Source organism: Poecilia mexicana, unplaced genomic scaffold, assembly GCF_051168715.1.
Source record: "Poecilia mexicana isolate PSO_F unplaced genomic scaffold, ASM5116871v1 scaffold_5, whole genome shotgun sequence".
NCBI lineage: Eukaryota > Metazoa > Chordata > Actinopteri > Cyprinodontiformes > Poeciliidae > Poecilia > Poecilia mexicana.
Genome location: NW_028263374.1, coordinates 8,375,951 through 8,395,514, shown reverse-complemented (window position 1 = coordinate 8,395,514; position 19,564 = coordinate 8,375,951). Strand labels below are relative to the sequence as shown.

At 42.3% G+C, this 19,564-nt stretch overlaps 1 protein-coding gene across 3 annotated transcripts; it reads right to left on the bottom strand.

Moving 5' to 3' along the window:
* Positions 1–1,138: 1,138 nt before the first annotated feature.
* Positions 1,139–18,353, bottom strand: ubap2a (ubiquitin associated protein 2a). Of its 3 annotated transcripts, none has more exons than XM_015009379.2 (27): positions 18,249–18,353; positions 15,612–15,749; positions 15,293–15,370; positions 14,351–14,461; positions 12,986–13,157; positions 12,804–12,887; positions 12,659–12,722; positions 12,411–12,508; positions 12,234–12,292; positions 11,527–11,597; positions 11,025–11,187; positions 10,630–10,900; positions 9,910–10,214; positions 9,585–9,811; positions 8,853–9,138; positions 8,710–8,749; positions 8,439–8,610; positions 8,236–8,287; positions 7,087–7,399; positions 6,902–6,993; positions 4,952–5,002; positions 4,222–4,315; positions 3,717–4,127; positions 3,499–3,603; positions 3,357–3,424; positions 3,064–3,258; positions 1,139–1,960 (listed from the first exon to the last, which is right to left on the bottom strand). In XM_015009379.2, the coding sequence occupies exons 2-27, from the start codon at positions 15,705–15,707 to the stop codon at positions 1,865–1,867; spliced, it is 3,774 nt and encodes a 1,257-aa protein (XP_014864865.2). In that variant the 5' UTR covers positions 15,708–15,749; positions 18,249–18,353; the 3' UTR covers positions 1,139–1,864. The 3 variants fall into 3 exon arrangements, with proteins under 3 accessions (XP_014864865.2, XP_014864867.2, XP_014864866.2); XM_015009381.2 differs by having other exon boundaries at positions 4,952–4,999; XM_015009380.2 differs by having other exon boundaries at positions 12,804–12,884.
* Positions 18,354–19,564: the final 1,211 nt, after the last annotated feature.

The following is a 19,564-nucleotide window of genomic DNA, read 5'->3' as shown; positions in this document are numbered from 1 at the left end:
AGTGAATGCCATAAGTAATGACTATACAATCTGCTGGGTTTTATTTGGTACAAACTAGTGATCCGAGCCAAAAGAGTCGGTTCTCTAAAAAGAGCCAGAATTCCCACGCTGCCGTGAGCTCAGACAGGTGATCTGTGCCACAGTAACCTGATTCAGAAAACCTCATCTGCACACAGAGACCCCACCTTCAGGAATAAAAATGTAAATTGATCTTAGAGTTTTCGATTCCCAGACGAAACATTGGCTAACACAAAAAACAAGTACGTGACGACTGATTTATACTGACCTACACTGTTCTGGAGATAGCGTTCTCCATCCATCCATCCATGGATGGATGGATGTTTACAGTCGCAGACATTCAAGGTTGGTGTCTGTGTTTATGACAGCAATTATTAATTTTTGATATTACCTTCTAAAATAAAGGTACAACCAAGAAATACATTTTGTGCACAAGTTAGAAAACCTGTGCACAAAACATGTAGCACTGTTTAATGTGCTGTCCTTGATTAAATTTGAATTGAACTGAACCCCATTCTGTGTCCACATTGGAAATGAATCACGCATGCGCAAAGCTGCTTCTCGTCAGATTTTTCTACCGTACCACGGATAGATAGCTATGTCTATCTATCGGCGCTAGTGCGCAGGTAGGATGTATCGATAAGAAATCTGCGGAGTAAGCTGTATGTGACGTGGCATCGATGTGCGCATGCGCATTACCAGTAGGTAGAACGGATGAATGATGGGTAGCACAGGTAGTTAGAACGCCGTAAATCTATAACATTTTTGAACCATTAAAAAAAAGAATCTGTGTTGAAATCGATTGGAATAAGTTGTACTTTAAATCTCACGAATATGACGAGGCAGGTTGAACGAGCCTTTTACCAGCACCTGAACACACCACAACCGCTGCGTTTGCAGCTTTTGAGGATTGGTGCGCCTGGAGAAAGCCTCGAAAAACCACAAATGGACACAAGCACTAATATCTGTAACGTATAATTTTACGTCGATTAAAATAAATGTTTCAATTTTTCCCCTAACGGCATTGGAACCCTGAAACATAAGAGGCTGCATGTGAATGAAGGTGGTGGGGGGAATAGAGTTCAACAAAACTTGTAAATATTAATGCCAGATCACTAAGAACTGTTAATAACTTTTAATTTGGACAACAAGGATTAAAATGACATCAAATCCAAGGCTTGGCTGATCAAACCAGCCAACAAGTAAGAATTCAGGAATGAAGAGACAAATGGAAAGAAACTGGGAGAAAGAAGAGAAGTCAAGCTATTAAAGTCACCCTCAGTATAAGGATTCACAGAGGCGGGCGACCAAAGTTACAAAAACATAGTTTTTTTCCCCCCCAAAATAATAATAAAAAAGGCCTTTTGCTTTGAAAATGATGCGTATAATCTATGTACACCATTCTCAGTTTATGGTTGCAAACAAATAAAGAAAAATCACATCACAAGATGCTTGTGTTCAAGTATATTCACCAACTTTATCTCCATGGTTTAGCATTCTCATCGTTTCACTTTCTTTCTTTCCTTTTTGAAATAAAATGTCCTTCAAAATAAAAACAATGCAGAAAACCACATTTTATGTCCTACCAATACATATATACTGTATAAATACATAAATATATTTTACATACAACAGCCATAAATTTGAAAAGGGGGATATACAGAGCAAAAGGGGGGGGGAGAGGATGGTAGTGTGTGTGTATTTTAGCTTGTATTGTAAAAACGCTTCTGTCCCTCTACGATCACGCGACATCGACCCGGATGTGTGTGTGTGAGTGTGTCCGTACACACACACACACACACACACACACACTCTCTCTCTCTCTCTCTCTGCAGATGCAACTATCTCAGTTGGCCCAGTAAGGGGAGCTGCCGTAGCTCGACTTGTTGACTTGGCTCTTCTGCTGCAGGCTGCTGGACTGACCACGCTGGCTCGGCCCGCCCTGAGGAGCAAAACGACTGACCGTTAAGCAAAATAATAATCAAAAAGGACATTTTTCTGTTTGTTCTGCTGGAATATCTAATAAAACAAATCTTTACATATCAATTCAAAAGCACTTTAACAGATACTTTTAAGTGGTTTATATGTATTTTAACACATTTTCTGATTCTACTTTCTGAAAGAAGAGGGTGCAGCAGCCCAGAATCCAGCCTGTCTGGTTCCAACGACCCAGGATTTATTTATTTTTTTCCTCCCCGCAAATTCCAATCAAGTTGAACCTTTACAGACCAAGAGCCATTTTTGCTTTAACTTCTGGTATTTTTCTTTTTTATCCCCTCACAAATTATGACCTTTATTCTTATTAATACCTGCCATGTAAAATGAGTTTTTTTTATGTTCAAATTAAAGAAGCAACATTTTAATGATTATATTAAAACAAATTGCAGAAAAGAGAATAGAATGTTAAAAATGTGTGGAATATTTAAGGTGAAAAATTACACACCAAAAAAACTTCATTGTTTTTTCATCTATGAAGATGCATGATTGGCGTCATTTGGTTGTGAAGATTCTTTAAAAAAAAGCTTCAACCAGCTTCTTACACTACTGTTGTGATGTAATGTGCCAATATAAATTTGTGCCATCTTGACTCCTGTGTAAAAATTAACCAGTTTAATATTACCAATAATACTACTACAACATTAGAGATTTGTATATTTTTAAACTTTTCCATCACTACTTTTGGAAGCATCACTTTAACTCTCTCCCCTTCACACAGTGTAAAACATTATCTGGTCAATCTGAACTGTAGAAACACAAATAAATGGTGGGGGGAAAAAAATCCACATTTTCCAAAAGTTAAATCTGCATAACCTAAAAATTCAGTTAATCTAAATTGATTTATTTTACAGGCTCGACCCTGATTATTGCCTTGCGTGACATCACCAGAGGCATGTGGGCGTGAAAACTCACTGGGAGAGCAGAATACAATTTAAATTATTTGAAACAAAATGACAAAACGAATAGAAAATCTATAATCTATCTGGAGTGAGGTTAGTCGATTTTACAGAAAGCTTGTAAAACCGTAATGATTTGAAAAGTGCCCACCTGTCCGTCCTGAGCGAGGTGGTGGTGCAGCAGTTGTGAGTGTGGTTGCTGGTGAGGCAGGATGTGGAGGAATGGGGTGGGTGCATAACCTCCAGGAGCTGCTCCGGGGTTCAGCGGTCCGCCGGGACCCCCCAGGGCCGACGGCAAGCTGAACGGAGGAGGGGTCCCTGCATGGAAAGCCTGCTTATCGAAAGACTGCGGGTGGATTAAAGGAAAGTGGTGGTTAGTGAAAAAAAAAAGAAAACAGGGTGACGACAGAGTGATGTTGGGAAGTGGCGTTCCGGCGGCCTGACCTGGGTCTTATTGTAAACACTTCCACTGATGTCTGGCACGCCGGAGTTACTGGATGTCACTGAGACACCTGGAGTGAACACAGGAGAGGCGCTTACATCTCAGGAAGTGAATGGATGTGATCGTTTTTTCATTCCATCTTACCTTTCCCAGGCCCTGCAGCAGCAGATTTGGCTTGTGCCTGTGAAGAGGAGTTGTAACCTTTACTGTACTCTACTCCCGCTGGCCCTGCTGTCAGCTCCTCATAACCTGCAGGTAAAGACGTCGTGAGTCGAAAAATGACATAAATGGTCCGATTCGAAAGTTCTTCCCGTACGACGACGGGGGTCGGGGGGGAACGCTGTGCAAAATGAGACACGGACCTGAGCTGAAGGCGTGCTGGCCGTAACCGCTCGGCTGCTGCTGCGCCTGCTGCTGGAAGGGGCTGGCCGAGGGGTTGCCCAGGCCCAGGCTCATGCTGTGCTGCTTCACCGAGGCCGGCCCGGGGCCTGCGGGCGGGACGAACATGGTGGGGCCGTACTGGAAGGCGGCCGCGCTGGGCACGGCGCCGGGCACGCCGGGGTAGTACGGCAGGCCTGTGTAGCTGTAGCCTGGCGGCAGGAAGGCCTGCTGGCTGCTGTGGTGCTGCGGCTGGGCCGGGGGCTGCGCCTGGGGGGGCTGAGGCTGCGCCTGGCTCTGACCTTGGCTTTGGGCCTGGGGAGGCTGAGGGGCTGCCAGGCTGGTAGGGGGCGCTGGGGAGGTGGAGTCGTTCCGGGGAAACTTTGTGACGTCACCTGACCGCAGGGGGGAGGGGAGATTTTATGTGAGCAGACGCCGGTTTGAACGATTATAGAAGAAATGAAACAAGAGAACCAAGAGGAGCGTCACCTGAATAGGGGTTGTTGGTTAGACTCCCGTCTCTGCCAGAGAGAGCTGCTGTGGGTCCAGGGAATGTGATTCCATAGTAATCCTGCAGAGAGGGCTAAAGGAGCAGGACACACACACACACACAGTTGTTTAACTGTCAAAAAACCACGTAAGCAGGACTGAATCGATTAATCGACTATTGAAATAATCGTCAACTAAAATAGTAATCGATTAACGGTTAACTGCATGTTTCCCCCCTGCCCAAAAGAACAACACTCAGACCAGTAATCAAGCCAAAGCTACGTGAAAGTTTTTTAATCCGATTGATTAATCATCTCAATAATTGATTGCTAAAATAGTTGATAGTCGCAGTACTACATGCACAGTGATCCCTTGAAGGTTTTCTTTCTACATGGGGTTACAGAAAGTGCTTGTGAGTAATCAGTGTCTTATTTTCTTGAACTTCAACAATCTACATCATCTCAAATTTTCAATAAACGACAGAATCCTGACCACACGCTTCTTTAAAAGGCCACCACTGGACTGTTTAATTGATGTTCGCTTAAATGGTTACAAGCAGTTACACCTTACAACTTATGCTAACGTTGAATGAGTTTCCATTCTGGAAAACACACTAAAATGGGCAGATGGAATGCATTTCACCTGTTTGTATACACTGAGTACTTATAATAGTCAACACCATGTATCCTGTCTCCAATCACAAGCTGTGCCTTTAATATGCGTGTCTTACCATTGGCAGTCTGGACTGGAGCATATGGAGGTCTTCATAGCCGTAGATCTGCTGTGAAAAGAAAATAAAACAAACAGTTACACAATCCTACAAAACAGACAACAAAAAGTCTGAAATTATTATTTCTATCAAACTCGAGATCGCAGCGTAAAATTTGATCAATGGTTTTAAATTAGTTTCTGAAATTATGCCACTCTTGATGATGCAATATATTTATGCTTATGTGAAGATATTCAGCTGTACTTACATTATTGAACACCAACATCAAATTTGTTTGTTTTTCCTGTATTGTATAAAAACTAACAAATGCTTGTTAAAAAAAAAAAAAACCCAAACACCATTTAAGTAGCTCAACAGAACTAACATTGTGTAAGGCGGCGTCTCCAAATTAAATACAAAATGCCACTTTCAGTGACTGCCAGTTTTTTCCACAATCATCTTTAACACTAAGTGAAGGGCCTGTTTGCTTTTACAACCTGCTGGAAACATGTTTCCTACCCAGAGCCCAACTTCTGGCCACAGCCCTCCATTAATATCCTTAAAGACTTCCTGGTTGTTGATTTAATCCATCAGCTTCAGGTTTCCAAAGCAAAGCTGATGGAGCGTCACCAAGCAAGCGCCATGCTTCACTACAGTCAATGCGTTCTTTGTGGCGTATGTTTGATTCGTCCTAATCCACAGGCAAAGTTCCCGTTTATTGATTCATTGTTGTACAGAACAACAGAATTTCAAAGCCGCTTTGGCTCGTTTATGAAGGTCTGAACCAATTTTGCCTTTGGTTCAGAGGTTGTGTACATCTTTCAGTTCAAGCGTGGAGGAGCCCTTCGGCGAAACTGAAACGTTTCCCCACCAAGACTTCCTGCAGGTGTTTTTCCCTTCAGTCGAGAGTATCTGACCACCTGCCTCGGCAGGAAGTCGTTGGCAGTTGACGGCTTCCTGTTTTTGCCGCCAGGTGAGGAACGCACTCTACGTTTAAACATTAAACTTTAAAAGTACGGTTCCAAATATAGGCCCTCTCTTATCGTTTTTTTATAATCCTCCTCTTTTCTACAAGGCGGTGATCTCTTCTGTGAAATTTTAAGACCATCTCGACTCAGTCATATTTTTTACAACCATTAACATTCCAGGTTTTTGAAGTAATCTATTTTAAGCACAACTTCTTCAAATAAAGAAGACCTTCATTGGTTCTATCGAATGAACCCGGGGCAAATCTGATTTGCAAATATGTGGTCTTACAATAAATCTTATTAATGGGGTTGAATAATGTTGAGACTCCAGCAGTCATTGAATGCATGACGTATTCTTGAACAATAAAAAAAGAACCTCTTGTGATAGCTTTATGTAATTATTAGCACCGACTCAAAGTGAAATGTTTTGTTGCAAACAGATTCGAAAAGTTACCAGTGAACTTAATTTGCACTGGGAGCCGAATACTTTAAGGTGCCGTTACCTTCACTCGCTCCTTGTGATTAGGGCCACAACTAACAACTATTTTAGTTATCGAATCATCTATTGATGATTCTAACAATTAACAGTTGTACGTCTGATTGTTTGTAGCAACAGCTAAAAAAAATACTTCTAGCATCAACATGTGAAACACTCAGTCCTTTCTGGGTCACTTATCAGTCCAGTGTAGGGTAATTAGTCGATTATTTTTTGGATTGCAAGAGGAGTTTAATATGAGATGTTTTATACAGAATATGAACTTTGTAAAGCTAAAACTGTGCCTCTTGTGGCGTTTTGGGTTGAACATATTTACAGATAAAGAAGGGTTTTTTTTCTTCGCTGCAAAATGTTATATTTTACACAGTGGTGATGTAATTACTTCTCTGAATATGTTCTTCTCGAGGCAACTGGGCATTTTTTGAGTCCGTATGCTCCAGTTAACGATTAATCAACGACTAACCTCCTGGCCGTTCATTCCAGCCCGACTTGTGATGATCCACTTACCGGGTAAGCGGGCAGCAGGCCCCCTGGTCCCATTATATACTGGTTTGGTAGTAGAGGAGGCACTCCCTGGGAAAGGTTGGGAGGAGTTTTGCCTGTCAATACACAGACACACAAAAAAAAGATTTATCCAACTGGAAAGTGATTTGAAAATCCCCCCCCCGCTGCGTCAGTGGCGTCCGTCTAACCGGTGGAGGAGAGCAGCGCCGTGGTCCTCGGCGCGGAGAGGTTGGACGTGGCGGTGGCTCCATTGGAGCCGAGTCCCAGCGCCGTGCTGGTGGCGATGGCGGCGGCCGAGTGGAAGCCACCGGTGCCGGCGATGCCTCCGACCGCGCTGCTCATGTTGCTGCCCATGCTGGGCATGTTGGCCAGGTGGCTGATGCTGCTACTGTTGCTGCTGTTGTGGGCTGAGTGGAGCGACGAGTTTGTGGGCTGTGAGGATGTGTAAGAGCTGGACGAGGGAGTGAGGGAGCTCACGCTGCTGCTGTCCACACTTGTATACTGTCCAACATAAAAAAATAAATAAAAAAACGAAGCACAGGGAACATTCAAAGTGAGGCAAGTAGTCCATCCTGTGTGCGTGAACATTATCCATGTCATATTTCAAGGCTTTCCGAGATTTAAAATGTTAATTTCTTGATTCGGTTTGGCTTGTTTTTAAAGTATAAGTTAAAAAGTTCCCAGTAACTTTAGAGGAGTGGTCTGGCTTGAAATGTGGAATTGCTAAAAAGAGAGTGATGGATTAAAGAAGAAGTTAGGAACAAATAGATTAATGGATAAATAGACAGATAGATGGATGTCAAGACAAAGATGGAGGGCAGGCCTTTCACAATAATTTGTCGTCTCAAGGATGAATAAACTTTTATTTTGTAGAGAACACTTAACTGTTTTAAATATCCAAAATAAAAACATGACAACCCAAAACAATAAATAAAATCGAAATAATAGTAATAACCACTTGGAAGCAAAACCATAAATAAAATGGATTATTCTGTCTCTCTCAACCAAACTGCCTATCAAAACATATTAATAATCAGAATGGAAATGATGGAGCTTGTTTTAACTTTATTATGCTTTTAATTAATTGATTAATTGCGAAAGGCTTACTGGAGGAATGAAACAGAAATACAGAGAGAGGAATGGAGCGATAATTGAATGGTTGGATGAATCAGACTACAGATAAAGTAGTTCAGAAAAAGAGACTTTTTTTTCCCTTCCTTTTCTCCTTCCATAATAATCCAGATCTGGAAAATATCTAAATCTAATCCCTGTCGGGGCAGGAACCCAGATCATTTTGCACTGATATTAGTTTCGATACAGCCCCACCAGGTACTCACAGTGAGAGAACTTGATCCCAGAGCTGAAACCGAGGAATGGCTGCTGACATGGCTGTTGGGGGGGGGGGGGGGGGTGAAGGGGGAGGAAAAAAAAGTTTAACTCAGGATGTGATTATGCAACTTCTATACGTCTATAACAAAAAAAAAAAAAAGTTGGCGGCGCTCTTCTAAAGTTACGATACTTCAGGCGAGACTTGAGAGACCTGTTGAGCGAGTTCAGCTGGTTCGCTGACGGCAGGTCCTGTGCTAGGCTGGAGAGCGCGGTGGAGCTGTGTGGGGGCAGAGTGGGGGTTAAGTGGGAGGACGCCGAGGGACCGTTGGCGTTGATGTTCACAGACGGCGATTCTGGCTTTGGTGTGGAAGAAGCCGACGACGCTGAGAGACACAGAAATAACTTGTTGGCAGCTAACTGATGATGTAAATGCACCTCTTCTGCCCAAACAGCTAAACATAAAGCGGTGGTGGGTAACTCACTGTCTAGAGCGGCTGAAGTTCTCACACCATTCAGACCGTTCTGACAAAAAAAAAAAAAATTGCAGTTTTAGGTTAGCCGATTGCCAGTCGGTAAGAACTACAACCGCATCCTTTAAAAGGGGAAGATAAGCTGGCCTGCTTACCATCACCGGCCCCGTTGGCTCCTTGCTCTGGGAAAAAGCGAGCCGCGTGTGAGGGGGCATTGTACCTTCGTAACTCCCCCCTACCGAGGAGAAGTGGGAGGAGGTAGAAGGTGCAGAAGATGAGGTGGTTGAGGTCGCTGAGGTGGACGACGGAGGGTTAGCGGGGCTGTTTGTCCCCAACGATGGCGTGAGGCTGGGCATGGCCGCGCTGGAGGAGTGATACACCGGTTCAGACGACGAGAGCGGCGAAGGGAGGGCGACTGAGAGAGAGCTGCCCAGCGACTCACTGGAAAAAACACACACATGGCAAGAGGTGATCAAACTTCGAATTATTACATTAAGGGCCTTTTGTTATCCAGGTATAAACTGATTGACATAAGACAGTCAACAGATTAGTCCTATGCTGTACTGATGCAAAGAATGGGCTGAGCTTTTCACATGCTGATGTTACAAGTATTTGATCAACCATGCACTTGTTGCATTTTAGGCAAAAATGTTTTGTTTTGTTTTTTAAAAAAGGAACTGCATAGTTTATATATTTGCATCTAATACTTCTGATATTGTATAAAAGGCTTACATGGCTAAGTAAAAAAACTTATAAAATAATCAGTTGTTAAAATAATCATAACCATCACAATTGACATCAACAAGTAAGATCACCTCTTGTACGAAACATGAACTATTTTTAAAAATGATTTTAATAAGATGCATTTAGTCCAAGGGCTGCAGTACCTGAGAGGTTTTGAGTACAGACTTGTGTGGCTTTGGGTCCCTGGTCCTGATGCAGGTGGTGCTGGTGGGGGCGCCGGCGTGGAATCCCGGGACACTGCGCTCACACAGTTGTCCACGACCCCAAACTCTGGCAGCGCCGACTCTGAACCAAAGTCCAGAGCTCCAAACTGGAGGTTCAGCCCTGGGACATCAGCTGAGCCTGGCATTTCTACTGCTGTGGATGGGATCTGCCAGAGAGGAGGCAACACATTCCTACATGTCACCGCCTCCCTTCGAGCTTCAACAGCAGGCCATTTTTCTCTCGGTGCATCACCATCACTCCTACCTTCGATGTAGGAGGTATCCTTCGTTTCGGGCCTTTGAGCTGCCCCCGCTGTTGCTGCGGCGTGCTGCTCCCGTGGGAGTCCAGCCCCGGACTGGGAGCGCCAGGCTTAGCGCCAGCAGCGGCCGTCACCGGGCCGGCCTGTGCTGGCGTGCTGATGTGCTGGGGAGCAGGCGAGGCTGAAGCAGGGGCTGCTTGCTGCTGCATGGGGGGACTGGGCTGGCGCGCCAGAGGCAAGGAGGGGCCGCTGTGCCTCTGAACCAGCTGGCTCAGTACAAGAGAAGGCTCTGGCTGCAGCCCAAATTCACCTGCAAGCAAAAGCAGGGAAAGAGGAATAACAAAATGCATATTTACTTTAGGGCTGAAACGATTAATTGTGATTAATCGATTAATCCAACAACATTGGAATACATCTTTAAATGTATTCCTTAAATGGCTTAAATGGAAAATGGCAACAATTTCATGAGCTTAATCGATTAATCGTCAGAATGACTGTCCGAATAATTGGTAACTAAAATAATGGCTATCCGATTAATCGATTGTCAGAATAAGCAATAACCAAAATAATAGTTTTCAGATTAACTGATTAATCGTCAGAATAATCGACAAACTAAAACAATCATTAGTTGCAGGTATAGTTTACACACAGACTGCCAGGGTGTACGCCACCGCTTGCGCAGCATTGATAGATTTACTCGCCACGAAAACATCTACACCACTTACGACTGAACTGCGAGGACAAGGATGCGCTGTTGGACTCTGAAGCTTTCATGTCCCAGCTCGAGGACGATGGCGGCGGTACCGGCGCTCCCAGACCCGGCAGCCGACCCGTGGAGGTGTTGCTTCCTTGGGTGCTGACAGGAGGGGCAGCCTGGGACGAGGGCAGCTGGCCCAAACCGGGACCCTTGAGCTGTTCCAGGATCTGAGCACCAGCGCTAGGCTGAGGCCGCTTGGCTTGGCCCAAGTCCCCAAAACCAGCCCCCAGAACCGAAGACTGGCGAAAAAACAACAACAGCGAAGTTCTGAATGATTATTTTTGGTTGCATAATGATTGTGAACAACAAACAAAGGAAAACATGAATAAGAGCGCAGCGTTCTCTTTTATTTTTCATTTTTACCAGAGCAGCGTGGGCGTAGCTCGTGCTGCTGGTCGTGCTGCGGCTGGGTGGCGGTTGCTGATGGTGGTGGGAGTTGGTGAAGACCAGACTAGACGTGGAAGAAGAGGAAGGTGGCTCTCTTCCTCCTACTCCAGGCTTTTGCAGCAGAGAAGCGAGGTCCAGACTAACGCACACACACACAAGCTTTTGTAAATACATAAATTTTTCCCAGTACATAAACCCAATCTCTAAGAGGTATTAGGACTGCACAAAAAACAACAACATTTTTCAAATACGTTACATTACAGCTCTTGCTACATGTCTGGGTTTGTTTCCCTGCTAGAAGCTGAACCTCTGAACAGGTCAGAGGTTGCACTTGATTTTTTTTGTGGAGTATTAGAGTGAAGGGAACTTAATTTAAATGTGCAACATTTTTCAGATTTTTATGTGTTAAAAAAGGTTTTAATTTGAAATCGTGGCATCACAGACTTTCAAGAAGTGTGATTATTTTTGCAAGACTAACCTTTGCCCAGGGGTGATATGGTTCTCAACAGCAGGTGCACTTGAGGAGGTGAAAACCTTGGTCTCTGAAAGCTGTATGGACACAGAAACACAGCGTGTATTTTATATACATATATATAGAAACTAGGGCAGTGTAATTTTATTGATTCTACGATATTTATGGATATTTTTTTCCTTCAGAAAGTATCAATAAATTAAATCCTACTTTGAGTTTTATGTCAAATCAACATGAATTAAATGACAACTATCACACATGCTGTTTTGTACCCAGTTGCACATGTACATTAAAATGACATGCAATGAAACAACCAGTTACAATAAGTTAAATAATGAAATGAAATAGATAAATTACATTATCTAATATAAATGAATAAGACAAAAATGTTCCTTTTCTGCATAACCAAATATACAAAGCCACACAGTTAACCTTTAGACAAAGCAGATGTATAACAAAAACAACATTTATTACACAATCAAGCCAAGTCTATGGAACAATCACAAAATGTCAAAAAAAAATAAATAAAAAAAATCACTCTGTCCCTCTAAAATCTTTCAGAAAATCTTTAAAATGTATCAAATAGTACCGGTTGCTAAATATCGTGATGTATATCGTATTGTGAGCAGAACGTCGTGTATCGTGAGATTAGTGCATCGCTGCAGCCCTAACAGATACACACACAGACAGAGACAATCAGACTTTTTACTCACACTGACATCTTCATTCCACTCCTCAGCTGTCCAGTCTTCCATAGTATTTCTCCAGGCAACTGGAAGAACACGCACACACACACACACACACACACACACACACACACACACACACTTACTGTTTTCCCACCCTGACAGATCGCAGTGAAACTGCAGCACACTCTCTCCAGCGCTCACCTGTCCCATCTGTGTTGCTGCTGTTGGCTGTGTCCCAAACCTCGGTCTGTGTGGTCCCGGTCCCAGCCTCTGAGGTGTAGTCCGCTGGGTTGAAAGTCCTGACCAAAGAGATGCACAAAGTCCGGCCAGGGTTAAAACTCACCTTGGTTTGTTCTTTCTCAAATCTCGCAGGTTAACTTCACGTGTTAAAACCAGAACAGTAGCCAATGGCCTGAAGAGATAATCGCAGCTGTGTGTTGCCACCATACCCCATGCCCTGTGCGGAGAACCTGCTTCCAGGCGGCGCTCTGCCTCGACCCCGACCTCCTGACCCTGCAGAATATCCAAACAAAAGTCAAACCCATTCAACTTATTACTCATCATTCTTACAGCGCTACATTTTCATCCTCCTACCTCTGCTTCCCCTGGCTCTTCGACCTCGATCCGAACCTTTGTCCACTGGAGTCGCCTCTACCCCGTTCTCCTCTGGACGTGCTGCTAACAAAGTAAATAAAAATCCAACAACAACTACGGGATTCAACAGGAAGACATTCTGCCCCCTTCTGAACAAAATTTAATTTCAACTGGGTCCTCACCCTGCCGGTTCCGACTGGCCCCCTTTCCTTTGCGGTTGGCCGAGGCGCGGCCCTTGCTGGCCTCCCGCTCCCCTTTCTTCTCCCGGTTCTCCTTGTTCTCTTTGCTCTCTTTGCTCTCTGATGGGGTTTCCTTCACCAGAGGCTTCTTCTTCCCCACCGTCTCCCATGAGGTCTGAATGCAAAAGAGGAGAGGACACAAAAACTAAATAAAAACACGATCAGTGTTCTTTAGAACCTACTGATTATGGGAACAAAAGTCCTTCACCTAAGAATAAATATACTAATCTTTTGCTGGAGAGATTTTTTTTAATTTTTTTGATCCGTCAACATAAAAATTATTGTCATAAGTACTGGGGCTGTGCAGTATATCAAATTACGTTTTTCAGACTACAATGTCAATATGCGTCACTATTCACAACCATTGAGCACTGCTCGGAAATCTGCAGTATTTGGTAGGTGAGTATGTTTCAAGTGACATAAATTAATGGTCTGTATCAGGGACAAACTCTCTCTCACGTGGGCCAAAATGTTCAGCTCAAAATGATTCACAGAACAAAAGTGTATCATTGTTAAAAACTAAAATCACCAAAAATAATATCTTTTCACCTGCTCAATAACAAACTAAACATGAGCTATGTTGATGAAAAAAAATAAAGCAAATCTGATTCATTTTGTTTTGTAGGAACAGAATCGTAGATCCAAATCCTCAAATGTTTTTTTGCATGTTTTCATTGCTAAATGAAAGGCAACCAGCTTGCTTATTAGTAATTTGAGCCTGATTAAGGAAAAAAATAATACTTCATTTGTTTACATTTTTCTTCTACAGCAATTAAAAGTAAATTTAGGTGCACAAATGTGTACTATGTAGTAGAAGTCAATGAGTAGATGGGGTCCGAGTTACCATGACAGTAGAATGAAACCAGAAAGCTTGAAACTTCAAAATTTTTTTGTAAAATTTAACTTAACAGTCGTAGTTTTGTCCTAATTTTTTCTTGAATTGTGGTCTGAGGGCCGCACAAAAATAGTCCGGGGACCGCAATTGGCCCCCGAACCTCACTTTGAACACCCTTGATCTCTATACAAGGGTATAGAGATTAAATTTAATGTGTGTAAATTAAATTTACACACATTTAATTGTGTGTAAATGTAAATTTACACACAATTTACATTGTGTGTAAATGAATAACAGCACAAGTTTAAAGATACGGTACTTATCCAGAAACTGGTGTTAGTTATCAAAGATTTAACATGTTTTTCTACAACTAGCCACTCGGTTCCCAGTTATCCTGAGTATTTATTGTATTAAAAAACGAAACCCTTGAATGAGCAAATCCCCATTACCAGATGAAAGGAGCTTCCACTTACCATGTCCGAAGTGCTCTCCAGGAGGAAATTGATGGCTCTGCTAACATCCTCATTGCAGTCATGAAGCGCTACCATGCACTCATCTTGATTCTTCCCAGTCACCTCCATCAGCTGGAAAAGGAACAACACACACTTTATACGCGTCTGCTTGCATCAGAGATGGAAAAACACAGCATTCCCACTGGGTGCCAACCTCATAAGAGCATCAAAAAAAAAAAGTTGACAGAGTTGCAGCACCTTCCACACCAACTGGTACCCCAAGTAAAGATGTGTAGAAGAAAATTCAACTGTTGATTGCAACGCATTTATTGTACTGACGGGAGAAAATATGCTATTAGATGCTACCTACACAATAAGCGGTTGTTTAGAAAAGCTTTGCTACGGAAGAAAAAGCCTTTTTTGCCCTACCATCACAAACAAATATCTAGAGCGTGCTAAACTCTGCTGGAAGAGTGTCCCACGTTTAGGTATGGTGGTCAATCCTTGATTATGAGAGCCTGTTTCTCTTCCAAAGACTCCAGGAATCTTGTTGAATGCATGCCATATAAACTCTTTGAAATACCAGGCAGTTTTTACAACAGACCTGTTGGAATCTTCCAGAAAAACTAAAAATTATTCATTATTCCAATAGGATACTAATCACAATATCCAGTTGGAAATAAATGGCTCACCTACACAGAAAATCGATATTTATGATCAGTGGTCTCCTATATACGCAGAAATCTATTTAACATCTATGTGGTGAGTTAAAAAGAGTTTCCCCAATAGAAAATTTACACTCGTATGAATTTTTTTTCCCCCCCTTTAAACGTTTAGTGAGTACAGGATACCAACATTCAAGCAATGTTTGCTTTTTTCTGACACTTCTTACACATCTTTACCAGGGATGCCAATACATGTGGAGGGCACCTTAAACCACCGAAATGTCCAAGTGTCTCACACCTGGTTAACTTTGTCCTCAAAGTCAGCATCATTCTTGTCGTAGATCATCTGAGCAAGCCGGATCTGCTCAGCAGTAGCCTGTATCGCAGACACATTAGACATTGAAAAGGGATGCAGAACTTTTGTGGTTGGCGTGGTTTAAAAAAAAAAAAAAAAAAAAACAATGACGAAGAAATAAATGGGGAATAACCACTTCCTATTGTCCCATTAGGATAATGTCTACTTAGCAGATGCAATCAAACCAAATGAAAACTTTAGCGCATCTTATCTAGTGCTCAGAGGAGAGCGCTTCCACACTTTGGCGTTCGGGGACGCTCACCTGTATTTGCTTCTGTGGCTGTGGTGTGTGAGGGGCCGCTGGCAGCGCTTTTTCCCGAGGACCCCGGGCCTTGTCGCCGCCCAGCAAGCTCATCATATACAGTATATACAAAACTCTGTATGTACAAAATAGAAAAACCTGCAGAGATCAAAAAGCAAAACCCACGTAAGAGAATGAGCAAAAAGCTACCAGCAGTAACGCTAATTAACTCCCACTGTTTACGACCCAGCTGCAGCTTTCCCCTTGTGTTTGATGCCACAGAACTTCCTGAGCATCCAACACCAGAAGATGCTTTGAGCACAGAAAAGCCTCACTCTCGAGTAATGAATAGTGGCCTTGTGGAGGCTGTAAGACGCACAGTTGGCCTGGTGATGCAACAGCTTTGCTGAAAATCTGGGTCAAGGAGGAAGAGCGACCCAGTGTCCTTTTACAAACAACAGACTACACAACGTGGGCAAACACCACACCCCAGACTCCATAGCCTGTCTCATTGTGGAATAAGAGCTTCAATTTAGATCCTAAACACAAAACTGATGCATTGAAATGATCTAATCCGACACGAGGATCCTAATCAAGGTCTTGCTACGCGACTGCAAATTCAGTGCGATCCTTTATTACACCACTATTAGTTCCATAATGGTCTCAATACGCACTCGGAACTGGCAGACTTCATGATTCATTTCTGCTCTGATTGTTGACCGACTGGTCAATAACTAAAAATATGCCTCGTTTTCGGATCGGTAAGGATGCAGGTTGCAATGACAACTCTCCTCTGTGAGGAAGTCGTGACTGAGGAAAGATGACTCATAGGCTTCCACACAAGGAAAAAAACAAAAAAAAACAAGTGGAATATATGACTCTTTTTTTTTAGCTTTTTGAAGAGCTAAACTACATCTTTCATTTCACATGTCGATTACAAAATCTTGGCAGTCGAGGTAAGATTCTACTTCTCGATGGAGAATACAGTCATATTGATGTTGGGCAATTCTAAGAACTAGAATAGGTTGCCATGTCAAATCATATTATGATGTTTTTGTTTTAAAATGACACTGAGATTCTGTTCCAAGCGCTGAGCAGTAGTTCCTCTGGTTCTAAAACAATAAATTAATGATTACTCCGGACATAGAGGCTTTTTAAAGCTCTTATACATCTGCAATAAATTAATGAATTACTAAATCTAACAAGAGCACATCTGTTTCTTTCCTCCTCAGATCTGAAGCTGAATGCAGCTGTTTTTTCTGAGTAGACCTTATAGAAAACAAATCATGTAAAAAATAAATTTAGAGATATATGTAAGCTGTAATTTCCCTCCCCAGGTTTTAATTATGCCGATACCTCTATACCAGAACTTGGGAGAATTTTACTATGCGTAAATATGAGGCTGTAACTTTGAAATGTATTAAGAAAATATTGTTTTGCAACAAACATTTTTAAAACTAGCATATCCAAAAAGCAGAAAAATAATATTTGTACTCTACAAGCTCTACAAAATCGGTGGATTAGAATTCAGCCACAAGACCTCAGATCTGTGCACCTTTAAAACACGTAAATAGATGTGTAAATGGAAAACACAACATAGTGTACAAGTTTAGATTTCCCGACTGACCCATTTGTTTTGTGTCAGAGAACAATGGCAGTCAGCTATACGTGCTCTGCGTGACGCTGGCAAACACAAAGCTTCTCATTGGCTGCACCACTGAACAAAGCTAAAACAGGAGCAGGCTTTTTATACAATTTCAGCAGATTTAGTTTCTTAGAATAATTCCTATTTTTGTCATGGACAATTTAATTTGCAGTAGCGCCGATATTGCAATAAGCGTATGAGGAAATTACTTAATGAATTTTTAAAGCAGAGTTTAAATATTAATTTCGGCATACAAAAACAACAAAAATCAATGACAAATGTCTAAAATTGCACAACAATGTTTACTATTTTTTGTGGCATTTGGGGGCTTTTTTTCCAGCTAAAAGACAATTAACTATGTAGTATTGTGTTGTCAACGCTGATTTTAGCTGGTTGCTGCTGTGTTAGTCATTTCTTAACATCTAAAATGTGGACACATTACGCGAACTCCACAAACACAACATATTTTAAGACATAACCATCAGTTCGACACTGACGGACTTTTGTGTTGTTGATACTGCCGTCCCCTTTGTCCTCGCTAGCTTGCTGTTAGCCGCTTCGTGCTACCGTTGACACTAGCATCGAACAAACGCTGCGGCTAACGATGCTATCTAAATCTCGTCCAAGTTGATAGCCAACGGCCATCAAACTATCGTGGAAGTACTGTGTGTATTTCTGGGGCCGCTGCTACACAACGACACGTATACATACAGTTAAAATGCTCACATTACACAACCAAACCTAAGCCGAAGCCTGGCAACAACAAAGGTGTATCAAATCTACAGGAGGCAAAAAAAGGGCCTCGCAGAGCACAATCCCATCCCGACATTGCTCGCCGGGATTCAAGACAACAGAAAAATTGCGAAGAGACATCCTTTAAAAGCCCGGCTATAGCGAAAAAAGAAACCAGCTAATCGCCGGTCCAACGAAGGATTAATTAAGTTTGACGCATACCGGGTGCGAAACGTTAACAGTAAGTTGAATAGTGTGAAGAAAATGTGTGTTTTTATTACCTGCTAACACGCTTCACTCGGCCAGCAGTAGACAAGGTGGTCACGTGACGTGCGCTGCCGCGGTGGATGCTCCCCTCTGATCCAACTCTCCCCACGGCACTTAAATGCTCATTATTACCACCAACCAGCATTGAGAGATTAAAATTGTTTTCGCCCTTGAACAGATTTATTTTGCGGGTTTTGTTGCTTCACTTCCGATTCTCATATTTGTTACAGTGCTGCGCTGAATGATCAGAGGATTATTCGTGTTAACTAAATTCAAATGAACGAAAGTTTACAATAAGCCCTTCGATTGTAAAACCATTAACCATTACCACGTAATCAAACATTAAACACTGCTTATGATTATTATGAAATATCAGTCTTTTTTTTTTTTTTATAAATGTTTGCTCCCAAATACACTGTTGGGCTATTACTACCTTTCAGCAAATGGCTTCAAATGGAAAAGGAATTGATGTTATGAATATTGCAACTAAAGAACCTGACTTCCAGGTTATCAAGAACTTCAAGGTGAAAGGTTGACATATAAAAAGGAAGTCTACAGGCTATTCAGGAAAACCAGGAAGCACCTTAACGGTTTCCTGTTAAGCATGTCGCTATGTATGTTGTTACCACCAGTGCAGAGCTTGTGCAATAATGGCAGCAGGGAGGTCTGGGAGCCTCTGCACTGCCTGCAGAGAAAGGGGCTGGGAATTACTTGTACTCACAAGTCAAATTTTCAGATTCCAGCTGACAAAAATTATTTTGAAAAACAACTCTCAAATAAGTCAGAATTTAATACTTTTGATCATTTTAAGTCAGTAGAAGAGATGGTAGAGTACAGCCTCTTATTTGTGAGCATTTTCCTACTCTTTATCAACCCTTACAGAAGAAAGATTTATTATCTACCTGTAATTCTACTATCAGTTTGGAAATATCTATCTAGTTTCCTGACTTGAAGAACACGCTCAACAGGGCGTGACATGACTCATCGGCGGACCTTCGATTATCAGACTCGTGACACGAAGCGCAGCAAAGAAGACGTACTCTGTCCAAGAAAGACTTTAGCTGCAGTTCTGCAGAAAGGATGGACTTAAGGGTGATGCCAAGTTATTTTCTATGATGAATTCCTGCCTCCATTGTGTACATGGGCAAGATTGCTTCCTATGATCAACATGTGTCAGAAACAACTTTATCCAACAAATTTTCCAGCATAATGGAGCATTGTGTTACAGAGGCCAAAGCAGTTACAAAGTTATTCTAAGATCATGAAAACAGGGATCCAACACAAACTGCGAAGAAATTAAAAGGTGGATCTTCTGTCATAGGCTGTGGAT